Source organism: Temnothorax curvispinosus, unplaced genomic scaffold, assembly GCF_003070985.1.
Source record: "Temnothorax curvispinosus isolate PA1 unplaced genomic scaffold, ASM307098v1 QBEX01016938.1, whole genome shotgun sequence".
In the NCBI taxonomy this organism is placed as follows: Eukaryota; Metazoa; Arthropoda; class Insecta; order Hymenoptera; family Formicidae; genus Temnothorax; species Temnothorax curvispinosus.
This window is the reverse complement of record NW_020226718.1, coordinates 13,857-31,003: the sequence shown is the minus strand read 5'-3', so window position 1 is coordinate 31,003 and position 17,147 is coordinate 13,857. Positions and strand designations below refer to the sequence as shown.

The 17,147-nt window shown below is 39.3% G+C and overlaps 1 protein-coding gene across 1 annotated transcript; it reads left to right on the top strand.

The window, feature by feature from the left end:
- The first annotated feature begins 5,036 nt into the window (after positions 1-5,036).
- LOC112467147 (intraflagellar transport protein 80 homolog) lies at positions 5,037-7,163 on the top strand. Its single transcript, XM_025035629.1, has 3 exons — positions 5,037-5,184; positions 5,624-5,795; positions 7,158-7,163. The coding sequence occupies exons 1-3, from the start codon at positions 5,039-5,041 to the stop codon at positions 7,161-7,163; spliced, it is 324 nt and encodes a 107-aa protein (XP_024891397.1). The 5' UTR covers positions 5,037-5,038.
- The last annotated feature ends 9,984 nt before the right edge of the window (positions 7,164-17,147 follow it).

The window sequence follows — 17,147 nt, the reverse complement described above, 5'->3', positions numbered from 1 at the left end:
AACACTATTAGTTTACAGAAAGACACCGACAACCTTCCGGTGATATATGACAAAATAATAAATTTAATGTAAGCGCTTTCGGTTACTTCTGCCTTTGTTTTTCACTCAGTTGTCCGTTGTCAACTGAGGTGATCGCATCACCGAACACCACACAAATATGACTCTTCAATTATTTTATTACCATTTGACACGTAAAACACGTAAGCGGTGCTCTCTTTATATAATTCTTTTTATCAGACTTTTTCCGTATTATATTTTAGTTCGTAAACTCATTATTGTACTCTTTTTATTGTTTAGTTCGTAGACTCATTGCTGCCACACTGTGTACAATGAAGTGTTTTGCAAGCGTTTAAATTTAATATACGCACTTGATAAGAACCGGAATCTTGATTGAAACCCCGTTGTGCTTTTTAAATAAAGACTGCCTGTTTGGTTGAAGTAAAGTATTTTGTTCGATGGATTGATAAAATTGTTTTCAGCTATATTAGGACGTTGGACTGGTAAATATGCATAAAAGGTCACTCACCGATTTTATCGCCACAAATATGTTGTAGGGGAGGTCTTTCTGAGTAATTCTACGCAAGAAAAAAGTGGGAGACGACATTGGTTTAAAAGATGCAGCAAATGCGAAGCTCCCCCCCCCCCCCCCCTTACATGTGTACTGTCTACACACACATATTAGCAAATTACTTCCATTAGCACTGACAAAACTTATATGTTTCTTGAACTTTTTTTGTTCATAACTTTTAAATAAGCAATAACCGACGATTTAATAAGGTGAAGATTTAATATTAATATATAATTTATCATTGAAATCTAAGCGATGCATTATAAGTACTGAATAGTTGTCAACTTTAATGATTAATATCTCGCTTAGCGGGGCAAAGCGACGTTTATTTCTGCTAGATTTTTTTGTTTCATGCAAAAACGCGACTGAGCGTTTACTGATAATTTTATCAGTATTGGAGGTGAGAGGTTTAAATTGTATAATTACCCAAAACAGATTTTATGCATGTACACGCAGTGTACATGGCGTTGCAATCTGACAAAATATATCGTATGATATCTCGTTAGACAAGGACAGATATAAGTTGGTAACATAGAAAACGGGCTTACAATTAGACATGTCGATAATTTTGCTTTTCCATCAGAGTTCGGCCGTCATTCCAGGATTCCCTTAAATTATTGTATTACAATAAATGTTCCCTTTTATACAACCTAAAATGATTTGACGGAACTTGATGTTGACCTTGACCTTCAAGGAGTTCAAGGTCATTGACCTTTCCCGTCGCTCGTTGTTTACTAAAAAGTTGGCAGTTTTAGCTGCACAATGGCACAACGTTGGTCTGTGCTCGCTCGTCCTACTGCCGCCGTCGTTTCTGGGCGGTGGGCCGGCCCGTCCGTTGCGCGGATACTTCGAGTCTTTCTCTCTCTCTCCTCTCGCGCACGCTCTCTCTTTGTCTCTCTTCTCTCTCTCTCGCTCTTACGTCCTCGAGAGCTCGTCGCCGAGACGTCTCAGCGTTTCGGAAACGAAAGCAGCAAACCGACGAAGGTAGCCGACGAGAAGTGAGCCAAGAAGAAAAGGAAAAAGAGGAAGAGGAAGACTTCGTCGCTCGTTGTTTACTAAAAAATTATTAACAGAAAAGTTTAAGAACTATAGCAATTTGTGTCAGTGTTAAGGGAAATAATTTGCTGATATGTGTGTGTAGATAGTACACATGTAGGCGGGGGTGAGTGGGGGTGGTCGTCAATCGTACAATGATAGACCTCTGTAAGTAGGAATGGAGTGAGATAAAATGGATTTTAATTGTTTTTCGTGGAAAGTACAATACTGTCCAGAGGACCATCCAAGTAAGGTCCACCCCACCTCACCTCTGCTTATAGGGCAAAACGAGGTCTATCATTTTACAGTTCAGGTTTTCAATTTCCCACGCGAATCGAGGTCCACCTCCACCTACTTCTGCCTGCGGGGGAGGGGCGGTAGCCTCTCCTCCGCCTACATGTGTATACACACTATCTATACACACATTACACACATATCAGTAAATTATTCGTTTGCCTTGTAAGCAAATTGTTTTGTTAATTACTTTTTATTAAATAACGAGCAACGGGAAAGATCAATGATCTTGAACTCTTTAAAGATCAAGGTCAACATCAAAGTCAGTCAAAAGTCATTTGGGGCTGACTGTATAAAGGGGTATATTTACCCACCAAAAATAGGTTATCAAGATTTTTTCCCTATAAACATGGCTTCATTTCTGCTTATGTACTTACCGCTCTTCCGCCTCGTAGAAGAAGCGCGTGCAATGTATTTGTAATACGAGTCTTTCTTAAATATAACCTGATTATCTGTGCAATTCCAAAATAAGAGTCAGCTGCAAACACTCGTCCCAACAGATTATAGGTCCAGGGCAACTAAACACAAGATAATTGTCGGGTCAAGTGAGATTTCGGTAGGAAACGCGAATACGAACCGTCTTGAGATTATCTCCTCGCCAAGTGCAATAGTAGAAAATATAACCGCAAAACAAAATGGAAGGCGAGATCGCGAGAATCTCTAAACTAAAGAGCATAAAAAACTGGAGCGTTTGGAAATAAAAGTAATCCTAAACGCGAATGGAATCTGGGGCATCATATCCGAAAGCAAGACCGACTAGATCGTTGTGTTGATGCGAACGTGCAAACGCAAGCCACATATCAAAAGACTCTTGCGGCATAAAAAAAGCTGATTCAGTGGCACAGAAGGTGATTGCTACGACAATTTCCCAAATTAGCAGACGTTACTTCACATGATTAATTGTAAAACGGTAAGAGAGATGTGGGAAAAAGATCAACAAAGGTTTAAAAGGATCGTCGAAACAAGACAAATGCTACGTATGTGATAAGCCGGATCACTGCGCCAGAGCTTGCCCAAAACAAAAGAGAGATAAAACTAAAAATAAGTTTTTTGAAAATGACAAGCCTAAAGAAGGCAAAGGGAAGAAATTGTATGGTAAAGGATTGGTGAGCGAGTTCTCACATCGACTGCGATGAGATCCGAGAGAGACACAAGATGGTTTCTAGACTCCAGCGCCAGCGACTACATGTCTTATAGGTGAGAATGGTTTACCACGTATCAGACCTTTGACATCCCAATTACCGTATGTATTGGAGACGTGGGTCATATAGAAGTCAAAGGAAGGTTTTTAGTCCGCGCAGCATTGGGCAAAGGGCTTAAGATGTAGTCAACTCGCACCACTTGCGAACTAGTAAAAGGCAGGCGCACAGTGGCAGTGAAAGTTAGGCGAGGAAAGCTTTACGTAATGCAATTCAAGATTGTCAAACCGAAAGGACCGGAAACGAGAGACAACTTTGCGTGCGCAAACCTAGACTCAACTGGAACGCTGAAAGGCTAGCACGAGAAACTAGCCCACCAGAATTTCAAACACATGAAACAAATCTTAAATCTTTTAGATACACGTAAAAAACAAGCAAGAACTATTCTGTGAGACGTGCACTTTGGGCAAAATGCATGTTTTCCGTCCCAGAAAGCACCTCACAGAAAGCATTGGTGAGATTATAGATTCCGACCTCTGTAGACCTATGCCAAGAAATTCATGGAAATCCATATCAAGATATTATCTCCTTCTAAAAGACGATTACTCACATTTCCGCACAATATATTTCATTAGGAGTAAAGCGGGAGTAAACACGTTGTATAGAGAACTTCCTAAAAAGGCGAGAAACAGTGTCCATCAGGTGCCAAACGCACGGACAATAGACTTGAGTTTATCAACTAAGCCGTTGCTTTGTCAACTATATCAATACCACAGAAATGCCTTAGGAGTCTGGGAGGAACATTGAAGGCAACTAGGATAGTGAAGACAAAGTGAAAGTGTTGGAGAAATGGTCTTTACTAATCAGTAATTTTCTTTATCAAAGTCAGTTCTTTCTTTATACCAATCAATTAATTTTTTACATCAAAAACAGGTTGTCAGCATTTCTTATACATGTGGTAACTTTCTCAGAAAAGCATTGTCTTTTAAATAAAATCGAAATTGTTTTAGATGACTTAAACTTGTTACTAGTATTAGTATTAAGATGGTCTGTCCTCATCGGTTAAGTGAACTCTGCAATTTATTTCGCACCTACAATCTTGAAAGTTAATATCTTTACGCGACATACAGAAAAGAAGGATAAATGCAATGAGATTTTTCTGTTTAAGTTGAGGGTGAGAAACTAAAGCGTTGACCGCGGATCTGGTCTTAAGGAAGGTTGTAACCATGCACCCTGTAAATGCATCCATTCGCGGCAAACACCGGTCGGGTGCCGCCCGATCGAACATTAGTCGGGCGAAGATAGCGCGGTGCGCCCACATTTTTAATTCCATCAAAGAAATCATGTGCGCGCGTCATCAACGGCTCGCCGCACCGATAATCCCCGCTCCGACGAGCGCCGACGGAAGCCGATCTCCGCCGAGCGTGAGAGCGTGGCCGGGAACCGTAATTCCGCGCCGAAAAAATCACTTTATCTTGAGCCAGCTACCTTCCCGATCCGCTAGTCTTGAATGAAGAAGCACTCCGACTCCTAGAGAAGCAGAGAAAACGAGGTCCAGTTATCTGGGTCTCATGCAATAGAGTAGAGTGCGGAATTAGGAACAAGGGCGATATTAGGCACAGTTCCTAACTCCTAGGAGTACGGGTTAACATAACAGGTTATGTTAATCAGTGGTATAGTATTCCTTGGTGTGACTTAGAATTTTTATTCTAATGACTTTTAACGATATATAATAAGATGCCGTCTTTACAATAGCTTGTTCGGGACTCTCCTTCGTGCCTCGCCAGCTACTATTCTAGTCGTTAATGGCGGGAAATACTTTTATTGATTTATTGTTAGCACAACTCTCTTGTCCTTAATACCATATCGTTCTGACCGTACATCTTGGCGCTCTTATCTGCTGGCGGAATCGCTGTTTCCACCAAATTCTTTTATTAATACATGCAAAACTATGTCTTATTGTAACAATAAATATTTCTATTAATTATATGTTTTAGCTACAATGGCACAAAATATTGCATGGGCCACTGATGCAAATGTATTAGCTGCAATGTTGGATGCGAATCTGTCAGTATGGCTATGTCCTAATTGTGTTCATTATAGTGATCGCAAAGTAATACGACGAACAAGAATTGATAAAGAAAACAGGTATTGCTAACAAATTGCTAAATATAAATGATATATTTATACATATATTGCATAACATTAAATTTATGACTATTAGAACATCAAAAACGTAATTTTAATATGTGTGTCTCTGAATTATCAAATATTATTATATTAAGCATATCTTTTCTTTGATTATTTTAAAGACAATCTTTTTTAGTGATAGTTGTGATCATTATATACTAAATTTTTTTAATTTTTAAGATTACATATTGTACTAACTAGAATGTGCACTCGATTTTTAGATTATAACCTCTTTGCATAGATATTGATCCTTAAACATTTATTTACTTATTTATTACTTATTAATTATATGTAATATTGTATTTAATTCTTTTACGTAATTCAATTTTTGTGTAATATGTATTTTTTAATATTATAAATAATTCTATTTTCATAATTCACAAATATCTTTATACAGTGAATTTGGAAAACAGCCTAACATTGTGAGTGTCCGTAATGGCATGGTCATGGTGAGACGTGGAGATGGTGCTATAGTAGCTTCATCTTTTTACAATCTCTTTACAAGTTTTCACGAACACATATCGAACAAGAAGTTAAAAGAAGCACTTTCTCTCTGTCGTATGGCTCAGGTAATATAATGTAACGTAATATAATAATATATTTATATACATTACCCCACTAGCACACGAACGATGTGCGAACAAATTCTCATTTGAATCGCGCGTAATTGCCTGTCCTCTAAACCAACCGAATGAAAATTGCCGAGCCGCGATGCTGGGTCATCTGGCACGCCGTCGGAACGTTGCGAGACCAGCCAATCGTTTGTCAACTACATATAATAAATGATAAAATTGCTGCTTTCAACAAAAAAAACATGCATGATCAAATTGTCCATTACAACAATTGATAATTCACGATAAACGCGAAGACGCAAGAGCGCTCCGCGACCGCAAGCGCTAGTAACGCACGTTGCCACTACGGGGCTACTACGCACCAGTATTTCTCGTAATCAAAAATCTTCACGCGTTAGCATAAGAAGCGAGCTTGTGAGATGCTTGACAATAGTGGCTTGTGAAATAAATTGTTTTAATAGTTTTTCTTTTTTTTAGAAGTTTTTGATAGCTTTTCTTTTCTCTTTTTTTCTCCTTTTTCATATGGTCTTATCTAAAAAAAGGCATGTTAAATCGATACTCGCATCTCTCGAAGTCTTCTCGAAGTTTATTGTTGACTCTTTTCCGCGATGCTGATTGATTCTGTCGCTGCGCTAACTTCATGAGCGACTGTCATAGCGTAGTTTTGACAGTTGTGTATCTGTTGCTAAATAGCGCGCGCGTAGCGCGCGTCTGTGATGTCTAGTACATTAAAAAATAAAATAAAGTCCTGAGTAAATATTTCCTTTTATACAGCTCCGATGACCTTGACCTTGACATATGTTGTCAAGGACATGACCCTGAGTAACTTTTTCTTATAATTTAATCGTCGCTCACTGCTTATTTAAAAGTTATAAACAAAAAACTTAAAAAATTTACAAGTTTGTGTCAGTGCTAAAGGATGTAATTTGCTGATATATGTGTATTAGTCCAGTATACTAGTATATAGACACATATATTAGTATCGAGAACCAACTCAAGTTCCTTGTAGAACCGAGAGAACTAGCAGCGACCGGTAGAGACTGCCGTGTGCGTGTTAGAACTCTCCGCTCCGCTCCGCGCGTAGCCTAGTAGCTCTTGTTGCAAATATCTCAAATAATATGAAATATTTCAAAAAATTCATAAGAACATTTTTTGTAGATATTTGTCTATTCTACAACTTTAATCTCTACAAAAATTTCAAAATTCATCGTATTTGTGGAGAAAAACAAATTTGTTTATAAATTGTTAATAAAAAACATACTTAGGGATAGCGGAAAATAGCGGAATTTGAATATGTTGTTCAGTATATTTTTCTGAACACAATGACGTAATAAAACCTTGTGTTGCAATTTTTTCTAGGTCTAATCGTATTTTGACTGGACTATATAGACAGTGTACATGTAAGCGGGGGAGGGGCGGTAGCTCCTCCCCCGTAAGCAGGGGAGATGGGGGTGGACCTCGGTTCGCATGAAAAATCGAAAGCATTGTGCAATTTTATCAAGAATATGTCACAATTTATTCATTTAGTAATTGATACATTAGTTAATGGATATAAAGAAGCTATTATTTTAAAAAATTGCGGTATTCTTTTATTAAAATGATACTTTTTCAAACAAAAATTCAACTATGCAATTTATATAATATTCTTGTTTTATGCCAAAACGAGGCAAAGCACGCTCGCATATCGCGTCATAATCGTTCTATATTTTGTGTATACCCCTGACACAGAATCAGAATGAATCACAGTCTGATGTATGCAATTAAAATCATTCAAAGATCTGTATCCTTTCCAACAGTCCCTATAGATTATTATGCCAAGTTTAATACGTTGCTGAATGATTGTAATTAATGTATTTGCAGTACGATCTTTTACTGGGATAATAAATGTGCAACTATGTTACAAACAAGGTCTATCATTGTACAGTTCGGGTTTTCAACTTTCCACGCAAATCGAGGTCTACCCCTCGCCCCCCCCCCCTTACATGTGTACTGTCTATACACATATCAGCACACATGTCAATAAATTACCTCCCTTAGTAGTGACATAAATTCGTATATTTACTATAACTTTTTTTGTTCATAACTTTTAAATAACCAATAAGCAACAATTAAGTTATAAGGAAAAGTTATTCAGGGTCATGTCCTTTACAACATACGCCAAGGTCAAGATCATCGGGGTTGGCTGTGTAAAGGAAATATTTACCCATATACCAGCAGGATTTTTAGCGATTCAAAAGTTAAGTAACTTTTTTAACATGTTTAACCTACTGCCTCCACGCATACACTTTCCACGCGAGACAAGTTCCACGCATGGAAAGTGTATGCGTGGAGGCAGTAGATTAAAAATGTTAAAAAAGTTACTTAATTTTTAAGTCGCTAAAAATCTTTTTGGTATATGTCTTTTTTATTAAAAAAAACCTATTTATAAAGTTTGACTTAAATCGAAGCACGGACGTTTTCGGAAGTTTTGTTTTTTTAAATAATTTAAATTAAATTAAATTATTAAATTTAGTGTGAAAAATATTACCATTAGCTAGGGTTCAAACCTGGAACCTCCCTCATTCCATGTAGAGCGTCGTACCAATTCGACCACTAAAGCACGTGGCAATATTTATCGCAATAACACATTAAACAATAATAAGATGGAGACATTGATAATATAATTTAAGTTAAGTCGCGATGTATAATCAAACCAAAAGTACATTCGTAATTCGCCAACAATATAATAAACAATTAGAATTCATTTAATCGACTACAATTGGCGGATAATCATCGTGACGGTTCGACCATTGGTTTTGGTCCGATTAATCGTCAAGACATTAAATGAATTCTAATTGTTTATTATATTGTTGGCGAATTACGAATGTACTTTCGCTTTAAAAATTATTTTTATTAATTTATAACTTGATAACAATACTATTCGAATATTCCGTAAACGTCAACACGTTCTCTGAACGTTATGAATGAACGGTCTATATAAACGTCAGAGGAACGTTCTCATGGTGGACATCCGAACTGTTTCCGAACGATTTGGGTTCGAACGTTACCCGAATGTGCTGGTGTGGGGTAATTATAATACTACTTATTGTATATTCCTGTAAAATTCGTAATTTATTGCATATCCCCGTAGGGTTCGCAATCTACTACCAATACTATCCTTCTCCTCTCATTTTAACCCTTTGGACCAACTGCTTAACGTCTCTTTCCGAAAGACGGAGACCAGTTTTCTCCGCACAAGAGCCTATTTTGCACGGAGGGGCGCAGCTATCAGAAAAACATTTCATGTTTACATGGCTCTAGTGGACTCGAACCTGGTTCCTCAGATTACGAGTCTGGCGCTCTACCACTAGACCACACTGCCGCCCTATAATACTACTTGTATATCTACTATAAATAACAATATAATAATAGTATTCATTACATGAAAGCTCTAAGGAGATTTCACTCATGTATACACAAGTGTTTACAAAAATAACAGCGCTATTGTAACAGCATATTCTTGAGATCAAATCAAGTCAAAAAGTCGTGTACCACTTTTTCCTTTGACAAACAATTATCGAAATATCGTAAGTTAAATATTGAAAAATCTACCAAGTTTTCCTTGAATACAAAAAAAAATATTTGGCAAATAAAAAATGTTTCAGACAAAAATTGTTCAAATTAATTAATAAAAAAAGGCGAAGTAATAAAAAATAGAAAATTTCTATTTAAAAAGTTGAAAGTAACCTTTACATGATCTTGACGCCTACACTCAAAGTTAAACAAATATTATTATGTACCCCTTGCAACCCTTCAACTTTTATCTAAGACATATCTTGGTGTAATGCATATTTTCAGAGATAACGGTTTATAAACATTTTAAATGCTTCACTTTGTATATGCGGTTTTCTCGCTGAAATTTTCACATTTTCACCCTGATCTACTGCAATAATTTTGACAATTTTTTTTCGAGAAATATTCTGAAAAAGAGAAGACACGTATTTTTTTGTTTAGGCCTACGATCAATATTTCCGAGTGTAATTTTTGTAAAAATTGAATTTTTCGGTAACTCTACTTTTTAAAACAATAATACCTTAGAAATGTATGTAAGGGCGGTGGTGTGGTCTAGTGATAGAGCGCCAGACTCGTAATCTGAGGAACCAGGTTCGAGTCCACTAGTGCCATGAATCATGGAAAAGTTTTTTTCCGAAAAAACCGCGCCCCTCCGTGCAAGATACGGAAAAAACTGGGCTCCGTCTTTTGGAAGAGACGTTAAACCGTTGGTCCAAAAAAGGAAACAGTAAGGTAGTGGATGAATTAGAGGTTAGGGTTGGGTACGTCCCTTCAAAATGCCCTTTAAGGCCCCTTGGGGTATATAAAGTAAAATTCTTTATCCTTTTACCTTAGAAATGTTCAATTCTATCGAAAAACGGTTTGAATAAAATTTGTTCAGTTTAAAATGAATTACATGATGTACATATTCAATTTAATTTTTAGATAGTGTAAAGTTGTGTTATAAGATGTTTGTTCGGGATCGAACGCATTAAATCTATAAAACCCGTAAAATTGTTCCTAAATTATTCCCGGAAACGACTTTAATTTGAAAGCTAAATTTAACTCTATATATAAGCTTATTTATAAATTCTAAACTTATTCCAGAAATAAGCAGGTCGTTTCTTAGAACTTGCAGGTCGTTTCATAGAACTTGCGAGAGACAAAAAAACTGTCTTGTTTTTGCTTGTGCCTCATCTCTTCTTTTGTCTCGGGGCCTCAGTGCGCGAGGTAAACACCCGGAACAAAGCAAAAGATTCGGCGAAAACAACTGATCGGTTGCCGACCTCGAGATCAGCTGAGTCGTTTGACATTTTTCAAATCAACTGCTTTCTCGGAATGTCGGCATCCGATTGGCTCAGCAGATTCTTCTGTTCGTTACCGGGGGTCCGGAGTTCGCGGTAATAAAGCACCTGACCTCCGCGCGCGATTTGCACTCGATAGCAGTACACCGAGTTAATAGTGAACGATTCTATATTACGATTCTGTATTAGAGAGTGTGCGATTCCGTGCTGATGTGCTCGGTATATTCTGTCGATCGGCTTCGAGTCCCTGCCTTCGAGCCTTCATTTCGGTGCTCGCGATAATCGAACTTGTTAAACTGCCTTTTCTGCGCGCATTCGCCTGCACCAGTTCTTTCAGTCACGAAATAAAACTTACTGTAAATAACTTGTAAATATTCTTAATTTTAATTATAGACTTTTCGTTTATAAAATTCTGTATAGACATTAAATATCCTGCAAACTCTAATTCTTTTGCTTATTCGCGCACAATGTTAAATAGGAAAAAATCATTTTTTGTAAAATTTGCTATTTTAAAAAATTAAAAACAAAATTTATAAAAATTCTTTTAAAAATTACAAAATTTTTAAGATTTTTTGGAACATGGCAAGATTTTTTTCGAAAAATTCTGCCTAATTTAAGTTTTTGTAATAACCTGAATTCGACATTACTCGAACTAAAATAGTCAAACTGTAAACGCCTAAGTATTAAACTTTGGCTATATGGAGGCGGAGAAGGAGCCAAAAGAGTAGGTAAGCTATGGGAGTTCTACCTCGAGGGCAATGAGGGGCGAGTGAGGGGCGGGGGGTACCGCGGGGGGGTACCGCGTTTTCGGGCGTCGCGGGGGAGGGTGAAGTACCGCGTTTTCGAGCGTCGCGGGGAAGGGGGGTACCGCGTTTTCCGGCGTCGCGGGGAGGGAGAGGGGGGTACCGCGTTTTCCGGCGCCGCGGGGTAGGGGGTACCGCGTTTTCGGGCGCCGCGGGCAGGGGGCCCGCGATTTTGGGCGCCGCGGTGGAGGGGGCCCGCGTTCGCGTTTCGCCGCGCCGCGGAGTCCGCGTGCAACGGCCACGTCGGTCCGCGTGACGTCACACGGCACGCTCCCGCTCGCGTTATCTACGAGGGGTAGATGTTTTCTCGCGCTCCCGTCCCCCGGTCGCGCGCGTCTTCTCGTTCGCGCGGTCTCTTTCTTTCGTTCGCGCGCGGTCCCTCTCGCTCCCATCACCCATTATAGTTAGATCATTTTTTATATTATTTTAAGTGATTTTTTTTTATTTGAAATAAGAGGAAGAATATTTAATAATTTATATGAGACGGATGAGAGAAAACGTTTAATGATCGCGCAACGAGTGCGGCACACGCATTTTTATCGAGAGTTTTGTAATGCTAAACCGCTGACGGTGGACAAGGGAACGGTAGACAGAAGGAAAAATAATTTTAGATACAGTGATATGCATTTTAATATACATTTATTTTTCATGTAATGCATCGTGTATATAATATTATCTGCAGCATACGCCAACAGTTCACAATCAATAATCGAATTTTTATTATAAAATTCACGCAAGATTCTAACTGCATTACATTTATCGGTGATACAGTTTTGGCATAAAATTGTTACAAATTGTTTAAATTTTTCACTTACGCCATGAACATTTTGGCATAGTTGAAAATACGCATCTTCGACGCAATGTTCTAGTTCGAACAGGAAGAGTACGGTTGACGGTTTCATGTACAGGCTAGTGTCGCACAATGTCAATTTTACAATATCTGCGTCACGTATTTTAACGAACTCCAGATCTCGAAACGCTAGCGATGATGGCGCCGATGACTGCACGAGACGCTGAATATCTGAACGTTTTTCGATAAATGTCACCCACGTTGCATGAGGCAGAATTATCCGATTGCCTCGGTTATCGCCAATAAGTACATCCACAGAGGACATAGGTCCAGCATTGATTTCAACATCCAAAAATTTATATGCTGTCGATGTCAAGGCAAATCTTCTTCCCAAAATACGTGCCGTATAACGGGGTTTATCAAAACTGAAAAAAAAATACAATTACGTTTATAAAAGTTTTTTTTGCACAAGTATATACAAAAATTAGTGGTACTTACTCATTGTGCTGTTTCTCGCACGTTTCATCCTGAATCGGAACGTAGTAGTTCGCACCGTGAATGTTCATCGTATCTGGAAGCTGTTTGCGACGTACTCGAACCGTATCACACTCTTGACTGCGCGCGCCAAAATCCTCGTAGACTATTTATACATACACAAAACTGCAAATCTTGCAAATTGCGCCGATGTAAGGCTGCTGCTGCGAGTACACTACTTCAATTGCAACACAAACACCAAATGTACGTACAAGGGCTAAACAGAAAAAAATATATTAAAAATAACTTTACATTACATTTCACTGCACTTTGTCACACATTACCTCTCGCGTGTAGGACTAAATGAATTAATGCCCCATCCCCAAATCTAAATAGGCTCTATGATAAGATGTTTAGGGCACCACTCCTCGGAACGGATTGCTGTTTGCGTTTCAGGGAAAAATTCATAAACCTTTGGACGTGCATAGTCATGATCCAAAAAACATTTCGGTTGTGGGCGCGGTTCCCATAAGTATTCTTTTTTTCGATGGCCTTTATTTATATCATCGCCATACTCATCATTTTCAGGCTTGTATCGCGATACCTAATAATCGTCAATTATGTCGCGTCATATAATAATCTGAAAGTTAATAGGCCAAATTGAATGCACAGCACGTATATCAGTAATATGACATCTCTGCGATGCATGATGTTTAGGACACCACTTGTTAGTGCGAGTGAGCACGTTTTGAAACCCTAGTTCTCGACCGCGAAGATTATGCACCATCGATGAACAATATCTGTTCATCGCGTCAAAACGTTTATCTGTTCCCGCGTTGTCCATATTTTTTCACACAGTGTCAACGTGCTTAAACCGTTTCAAACTCTCGACTGCGCTCTAGAATCCTCGCAGATATTTTTTTCTGCGATCTTAAAAATGCAAGATTGCATTTCAGCCAAGCGTCGCTGCTGCAGTGTGACCACCACCACCACAATCCACATATATGTTAAATGTGATATATTTGTCAAAAACATACGTGTCTCGCGATGATTTCATCGAACACGTGCAAAACTGCAAAATTTTGCAATTTCGCATAAGTCAATGGAGCGTTATTGTTTTCAAGAACATGTCGCGACGTGTCTGGCGATGATGTTATCGAACACGTGAAAAACTGCAAATTTTGCAAATAGCGCCGATGTACAACTGCTGCATTGATACAGATCAAACCACCGAAAGTCAATGGCGCGATATCATTTTCAAGAACATACGTGTCTCGCTATGATTTCATCGAACACGTGCAAAACTGCAAATTTTGCAAATAGCGTCGATATACGGCTGCTGAGAACACGATGAAATTAGATATGATAAAAAGCAAACGATACATCATTAGTAGAATATAAAATGAATAATCTGGGGATACGCTCAGTAGTCGAGAATTGGAAGTCGTAAGTACAACAAATAGTGTTAGAAAGAGGATCGTGCAATAACATGGAGCAAGAGTTGTTGGAGCAATCCACCCTTTTAAAGCGGGAAGACTTTGCCGCGTGGGAGCAACGATGCGACGAGTTTATCGAATCGTTGGAAGAACAAAGCCGAATTAAACGGCCACGATTATCGATCGATCTTAAAGGGTCATAAAGAGTCATAAAGAGTCATCGATCGGTCTCAAACAGTCGTTGGTCGCTTGTATCGCACGACTCGAAGGTTTGAAAGATTCGGTATGTCAACGTTTCGTGCATGTGAGTGCCAAATACAGTGCGAGTGAAACAGGACTCAGATGGCGCGAGATAGATACGGTTTTTGAAAGCCGTATACTGACTGGTGCGGTAATAAATTCCAAACACATCGACCCTCGTCAATTTCTCAAAGATGCGGGAGACTTTGTACTCGATCGTGTGCGGAACGTCATGCAACGACATGACAATGTAAAAATAAACATTTAATGGTGAATTTGTTGCGGGTGACAAACGCGCGAATAAAAGTATCGCAACGAGAAACTGTGAACTCTTTCATGAGTCCGATCTGTGTGAGTGGTACAAGCGACATGTCATCGAGCCTAACTTAGCAAAGCTGGAGGAATTCCAGGAACGTGATAGCGGATGGGCGTTGTCGCGTATACTCAATTTAACGGTAAATGTGAACAAGTACAATCCATTACACGCGGGGTGTTTTGTGGAAATACCGCAAGAAATTAAAAAGAAGAAGGCGGTGATAAACGTGCGATCAGAGGACAATGCATGTTTCGCATGGTCAGTGACGGCTGCTCTGCATCCAGCCCAAAGACATGCAGAACGGGATCGTCGTACCCTCAATACACGTCGGTGCTAGATCTTACGGACATTGAGTTTCCAATGACGTTGGATCAAATTAAAAATTTTGAAAATCACAACATCTCCATCAACGTCTACAGCATCGAGAAAAAAAACAAGGAACTTGCTATCCTACCAATACGGCTCGCCGACCGAAAGATGGATAGACATGTAAATCTGCTGTACGTGCATGACGACAACGTGGGACATTTTGCATGGATTAAGAACCAATCCCGCCTTGTGAGCTCGCAAATCAACAGGCACCATGGTCGGAAATACCTTTGCGATCGGTGAGTATACATCCTAATAAATAATAAAAATAATTTATACGTGAAAGATATAAAAAAAATTTCATTATATACAGATGTTTGCATTATTTCTACACGAGCGAGAAATTGGAAGCCCACACCGTCGACTGTCGGGAGATAGACGACTGCGCGATCAAGTTACCGAGTGATAACGACAAGTGGTTGGCCTTTAAGAATCACAACAGGAAAGAACGAGTTCCGTTTATTGTATACGCCGACCTGGAATGTACCCTGGAGAAGATGGAAGCGGATCCGGAAACGTCCAGGTACACATATCAGCATTATCGCGTATTTAGGATAGGGTACTACGTGCGTTGCTCGTACGACGAGTCGTTATCAATGTATCGGTTTCGTCGCGATAAGGATTGCGTCGCGTGGTTCGCCGAGGAGCTAAGACGTTTAGCTCATAATGTAAAGACCATCTTGTCTACTAATATACCCATGGCAGATTTCACGCGAGACGAGTGAGAAAAATTTAACAGCGCAACGCACTGTCACGTGTGCAAAAAACCGTTCGAGCCAGACGACGTGCGAGTACGCGACCATTGTCACCTGACCGGCCGATACAGAGGTCCTGCGCATTCTAATTGTAATCTGAACTACAAAGATTCGCATTGCATTCCCATAGTTTTTCATTATTTATCGGGATACGATGCACATTTTATTATAACGGAAATAGCAACAGCGTACGAAGGACATGTAGACTTACTCCCAATTACAAAAAAAAAATATATTTTTTTTACAAAAAACGTTAAAAGCACCGAAGATAAAGATAAGAAAGCTTGCGTCAAATTGCGATTTATTGATTCATACAAGTTTCTCACCGCTAATCTCGACAAATTGGCATCTTATCTCAGCAAGGATAAACTGCGAATATTGCAACGCGAATTTTGTAAATTATCTGCAGAAAATTTTGATTTGCTGACAAGAAAAGGTGTATTTCCGTACGAGTACATTGATTGCGTCGAAAAGTTGGAGGACTTGTGTTTACCACCGCGCGACTCGTTTTACAGTTCATTGACAGGTGACACCGTATTCGAGAGCGATTACGCGCACGCCGTCAACGTCTGGCAGCGGTTTTCCATTCGAACGCTCGGTGACTACAGCGATTTATATCTTAAAACCAATGTTTTGCTGTTGGCCGATATCTTTGAAAATTTTCGCGATAGTTGCGTCGCGAGTTATAGACTCGATCCGGCGTATTATTATACTCTACCGGGTTTTACGTGGGATGCTATGTTGAAGCATACGCGTATCAATTTCGAATTGCTCACCGACATTGACATGGTCATGTTTATCGAACGCGGTATACGCGGCGGTTTGAGTCAATGTTCAAACAGATATGTGCTGGCCAACAACAAGTACATGCAGTCGTACGATCCATCGAAACCGTCGTCGTACCTGATGTATTTCGACGTAAACAACCTGTACGGCTGAGCAATGAGTCAACCATTGCCATACGCAGATTTTAAATGGGTCGACGACGTAACCGATTTTAATGTTATGGATGTCGCGTTGGATTCTTCGATAGGATACATTCTCGAAGTCGACTTGGAGTATCCGCAACATCTTCACGACGCGCACACTGACCTACCGTTCTGTCCGACGCGCGATAAACCACCCGGCAAGCGGCAGGACAAGCTCCTCGCAACATTATACGATAAGAAACGTTATGTCATACATTATCGCAACCTGCAGCAGTATACTCGTCACGGTCTCCGTATATCAAAGATTCACCGCATATTGAAATTCGCGCAATCTCCATGGCTTCGCGATTATATAGACCTCAATACGAAATTTAGAACATTGGCCAAGAATGATTTCGAGAA